The sequence below is a fragment of the Parasteatoda tepidariorum genome, chromosome 3 (assembly GCF_043381705.1).
Source record: "Parasteatoda tepidariorum isolate YZ-2023 chromosome 3, CAS_Ptep_4.0, whole genome shotgun sequence".
Taxonomy (NCBI): Eukaryota; Metazoa; Arthropoda; class Arachnida; order Araneae; family Theridiidae; genus Parasteatoda; species Parasteatoda tepidariorum.
The window spans coordinates 27,687,714-27,693,561 of record NC_092206.1 but is presented as its reverse complement, the minus strand read 5'-3'; the positions used below and the strand labels follow the sequence as shown (position 1 = coordinate 27,693,561).

Below are 5,848 nucleotides of genomic sequence, written 5' to 3'. Positions count from 1 at the left end.
ACACACACACAACAGAGGACAGCACAAAGAGAGAGAGAAACATCCATGCCCAGAGCGGGATTCGAACCCGCAGCCTATGGCTTCGTAGTCAGGCACGCTAACCGCTCGGCCACCAGGAATCGGCCACCTGAATTCTATATTTCAATATTCTCAAAAAAAAAAAAAAAAACACGAATTTGTAAGAAATTTTTTTTTATTTCAGAAGCAATTTTTTCTTTTTTTAAATCAACAGTGGGGACAAGTGAGGGAATGACATATTGGTATATTTTAATTACCTAAAATAAATAAATAAAAATTGATAATTTTATTTTTATTCTTTTGTTAACCTGACATTCTGAAGGACACTTTCCCTGAAATTTTTTCTTTCGTAACTTGTAAAACAGACATAAAGTACACTGGGGGCATGAAAATGACTGTTTTTGTGAGAATGACCCTTATATGTAATATAATTTTTTTTTTATGAGGTTAAAATATTTTGAAATCTGATTTGATTTATAAACATATTCTATAAAATTTTCATGCATTAATTTATATTTAATGTTTTTGTTTTGAAGAGGGCTGTGATTTTTTGTTTTGAAGAACTACTGATTTGATTTTTGTTTTAGACGAATTTAAACTATTTATCCAACTTTAATAAACTATTTAATTTGAAGAGCAAACTTAAAGAGTATATTACATAAATTTTTTTTTATTTATTGATTCTGTGAAATTTTACATTACTAACTCCCTTTATATTTGAGTATCTTAATATTTGGTAAGCATTGAAGCTACCAAAATCTAATATTGAAGGTACTTATTGTATACTTTAATTTGCTTATTTCTACCAGAGGAGTAAAAATGCTCTTTTACTTAGTTTGAAAAATTAATTTAATGCTTTAGAAGGAAGAGATTGAAAACTTAAATAAATAACGGTAAATAAAGAAATAAATAATAATGGCAAAAAAGATTCTGAATTATTATTAAATTTACATTATTGTTAGTCTTAATCATTAGTTTCTAAATATTTTTTAAATAGTTAAAGTTAAATAAATTTTTTTTAAATTTTTTTTTTTATTTCCATAATAAGATAAAGATTAATTCTAACTTTTATACCACATAAACAAAAAATAATAACATAACTTAACTAAAACATAATTAATTAAAAGATGTCTAAATATTTATTTATAAAATAATTGAGAATTCTGTGTTTTGAATATGTTATAAATTTTTTAAAATTTAAGTATCCGTGTGCCCTGATTTTTGTTTACAAACATATAATTGCTATTCATGAATATATTTATTAGTTTGACTTTTCTTTTACACTTGTAGATTATCAAGACCTTTATCCTTTTGGTCCCGAAGGTGTACTGAAAGTTTCAGCCAGTATCTTAGGTTACTCATCCAACATTATTCAAGATGAAAATTTCCTTATTGTAAGTTAACTCATTATTTCTTGAAATGCTTTCAAAGTTTTGTTTTTCTTTAAAAAAAAGTCTTTAAATGTATGTAATAATTTATGTACACTTAGTTAAAATATTTATATTTTTTCCTCTAATGATATTTAAATTAATATATTTTTCATGTTATGTGGGAAATTGTTGGATGCTTAAACTATTACTTTGCACATGATAAAAATTCTTGTAGCCAAATACATTCTTAATCCAAAAGCTATAGTAAATAAGAGTACTAATTTGGCTTACAGATTGATGATTTTAAATAGAGCATAGTTAGAGTTCAGTCATCAGAATCAGTAAAGTAGTAGGGTTCAGTCATCAGTAAAGGTTTTATCTAGATTGTAAGGTTATTTAGAAATCTCAAAACTGATGTATGTATGGTATTTGAACATATTTATTTTACTCTTTTTATTGGGATGTTTTATTGAAAGCTAATTTTTTTGTCCTTTGAGAAAGTTTATTTACAATGTTTTTTTTAAAAAATGTTCTCACTTTTATGAAGAATTTGATTAATTTAAATTGAAGGTTAGAGTTTTTAATTATTTCAAGGTTTCTAAGGTCGTTCACGATAATAAAAAAATTTGTTCCAAATTTTTATAACTGTTGGGAATTATTTAAACTCGAGAGTTTGATTTGAACATTTATAGTTGAAACATTGCTCTTCATTTATTAGTTAGAGGGGTCTTATTATTATTTGATCTCACTAAAGAAAACTGATGTTACTGCATAGGAAATGATGTAACGATTACTTGTTCAAATGCAAAAGGATTGACTTCAATTATTTATTTTTTAATAACATTCAAATATCTATAAATATTTATACTTTATTTTAGTGGTGGAAATGGAAAGATGTTTTGCTATTTTGCAAGTTATATTTTATTAACAAATGATTTGAACTTTCTGATCTGTTACTTTACCTTGTAAATGATTTATTATTTTATTATGCCCATTTACTCACTTATTTTGCCTTCAAGTGTATTACCAATTTTTGCCATTTGTTCTGATAGTTTTTTTTTCTTTTCTTTCAGGATACTTACATCTCACCTATAAACACCACACTTAATTTACTTCTTGTAGAGAAGGCTGAAATAGAACCTAAAAAAGTGTCTGTTTTTAACAGCCCTTCCAATAAGGTAAGTAGCTTCACAACTTTTAATTTATACGGTTTATTCTCAATTGATGTGTTTAAATTTTCACTTCGCTAATTAACAATTAATAGTGAAGTACCAACACCAACTATAGTTTTCCATTTATGATTATTAAGTAAATAGTCATAAAAAATATCAGATGTGTCAAATATTGTCGCAATCTGTTTACTTTTTTATGTAACAGAAATGAGACTATGATTTGTTTTCAGTAAATCTCTTTCTTCCATTAATATTAAGTTTCTATTTTGGTTAGAAACATTTTTTTCACATTACTTTATTCATTCAAGCATTTAGTCATACTTGTTTTTTTTTGTATCATGATTTAACCAAGTAATATATTTATTCTTTAAAAAAGGAAATTAAAGTTATACAAACCGTACATCATACTGAAAAAAATAATTATATGATCCTGTTTGTTTAGCATTTTAATGACTTTGTTAAAACTTAAGTGGTAACTAATTTTTTTTCCATGTTTAGGTTGATTATTTTAAAATTTTTAATTTTTATAAATCAAAGTAATTGTAAAATTTCTCTACTCAATAAATTTTAATTATTAAATAAATAAATTTATTTAATTAAGAACATATTTTTTATTTTTATTTTAGTAATGTGTGCAAAGCTTTGTCTGCTATCAAAAGGCATTTTAACACTTTTTATTTCATTAAATTTAGCAAAATTTTATGATTTCTTCATTGCAAAGCACCAGAAACTATAGATAAAGAATATTTCATTAATTTCTTTTTAAGAGGACCTTATATTGCAGGAGAAAGTTTTCATCACAACTTCTCTTTCACCCCCATAGGAAGAAGAAACATTTTAAGTGTGCATTTCCTCATTATGAGTGCTTATTCTTTGTATAAAAAATGTAGCTACGTACCCAGGAAATTAAATTTGAGCTTAAAAAAATTAAACTTTTTTGCATGTATCTGCACTTCTATGTATCTGTTATTTTTCAAGTTTGGTTGAAATGTTCACTGATTCTGAATTTTTTTTTTTTAGCTTTACAGTATGAATTTGATTGGTAAATATTTTTAGTGTCAGTACTGATTTATTTTTTTCTCTTTTTTCAAAGGTCTATTTGAATATCACAAAAGGGTCAGGACATTTCCAAATTGAAACAAGTTCATCAAATAAGGCCAATGTTATCTATAAAAGCTCATCACGTCAAATTGAGGTAGGTTCTACAGTATGAAACTAGGTGTTAGTAATGACTTATTCCCCCTCTTATTTTAAATACTAAAGAAAATTTTGAAGTTACATATTACTCCATTTTACTCTTTTTTGCATAATTTACTTAGATAAACTTCATATCTAGATTCTAAATATCTTGATCACTATCCATTAAAAATGTTTATTAAAATGAAATAATAACATCTGTCTTCCCTTTGAAATATCAATGCTTTGAAAAATATTTTTAACAATGATAAATTAAGCAAATTTTTACTTGGTTTATTTTAATTACTTTTAATTTTCATCACATTTTTTATTTTATTTTGTTTTAAATCAATGTAGTTTTTTTTTTTTATCATTGAAATATGTTTCAGTGTTTTCATTATTAATATTCATTGGGCTCGAAGTTGTGGATCCTTAAACTTTATTGACTCCTTTCCAGCTCACAACAGATTGTTGTGAAAATACTTCATTTTTATTAATGAAGTTTCAAATGTACTTATATTTATAATTAATATCACAATTTTACAGCTATCAGTACAAATTTAATCTATGCATTATAAGTGTCTGTGCAAGTTTGGTTCACTTACATCTAAAATTAGCTCTTTTTATTTATTTTTATATACAAATTTGTTTTCAGCAACTTTATTATTTTTTCTTCTTTATTATAAGTCTTGTGCCACTTTTAAATCACAACATAGCATATATTCTGCAGAAATATCTGTGGTCTATATTCCTTTGAATAATTAATGATACATGTAAGAATGTTTTCCTTGTAATTGAAAAGAACTAAATAAGTAAAACATTTAACTCTGTAACTGTTGTTATTTTGTATTAGAGTTATAACGAGCAAAATTTTACTAAAATTATTGTTTTATCTAGTGTTTTGCTTATGTGAGCAATTAATAAAAAATATTTATATGTACTATTTTCTAATATAGATCACCCCACTTGAAACTGGAACTCTGACCATAACTGTGACTGATCTTTGTTTAGGAATCATTCATGAATCTGTTGCTGAAATTCAAATTTATGGCATTTCAGCTGTTGTTGTGGATGTCATTGATAAGGTAAAAACAATGTCTTCCCTCTTCTTTTTTCAAAACAAAAAAAAAGTTAATTACCAATTGTTATCTAATAATCTATATATTATTTATTCATTTACTAAACGTAAAGTTAAATTTTTGGTAGTTATTTTGCTACAGAATATTGGATTCAAAATTTTCCTTTTCTGCTAAATATAATTATCAATACTAAGTCAAATTATTCATTTCAATATAGGTTCAATTAGGTAAATCTATAATAGCTACTGTTGAAGTTTTAAATGAAGATATGCAACGTATACCTGCTTCTGTTTTTGGCCTGATGAATCTGCAACCTGCACTATCTTCTGATGTCGTCTCTGTCAGGTATCCATTCCATTTTTCTGAAATGCATACTCATTGATTTGAGATTTTGATTATAATAACAACTAAAATTCAAGACACATACTTTTCTTGAAATTCATAATAGCAAACAGTATCTTGTACAAACAGTGCTAGTTCAAATAGATACTGAGCATGCAGGATATGCTCGGCAGTCTGAGGTGGCATTTATAAAAGTTATTGAAAGGCTAAAGAACAACCACAGGACTTGCAGACTGATTGGCTTTAGTCTTTGTGTTTGTCTAATTGTTTAATGTTTAATCCCTCTGTTATTACAATTTGTTTCTCCATGTGTGTTTATGCAAAGTAGTTAGCTAGCAACTGGTAAATGATGCCTATCAGGAGTACTAGCACTTGAAACATGTATAGTTGATGCTGAATATAACTTTCGTCTGATTAAGAAATAATATTTAAAATATAAGAAAGAAGATAGTAATATAAACATTTTGCTTTTTGCGAACAAGAAAGTAGCACATTACAATAAACAGTTTTTTTGCAAATTTTCTAATAGTTACTAAACATCATCTATGGAGCTAAATTTTATGTAATATTCATTGCGAATGGGGATTATTCATTACAGTTTGCTGTACTAAAGAGTCTAGATTGTATATGTTGTATCTTAATTTTCTTTGTTTTTTTGTTTTTATTTATTATGCTATATGTATATATATAT

General features: G+C 25.7%; 1 protein-coding gene across 1 annotated transcript in view; it reads left to right on the top strand.

Annotated features, from left to right (window-relative positions):
• Positions 1-5,848, top strand: part of LOC107450119 (nuclear pore membrane glycoprotein 210) — a 59,433-nt gene that overhangs the window by 29,454 nt on the left and 24,131 nt on the right. The window contains exons 22-26 of the mRNA XM_043041779.2: positions 1,309-1,412; positions 2,462-2,566; positions 3,654-3,755; positions 4,693-4,821; positions 5,033-5,160. Of these exons, the coding sequence (XP_042897713.1) occupies positions 1,309-1,412; positions 2,462-2,566; positions 3,654-3,755; positions 4,693-4,821; positions 5,033-5,160 (568 nt within the window). The remainder of the gene's footprint in view (positions 1-1,308; positions 1,413-2,461; positions 2,567-3,653; positions 3,756-4,692; positions 4,822-5,032; positions 5,161-5,848) is intronic.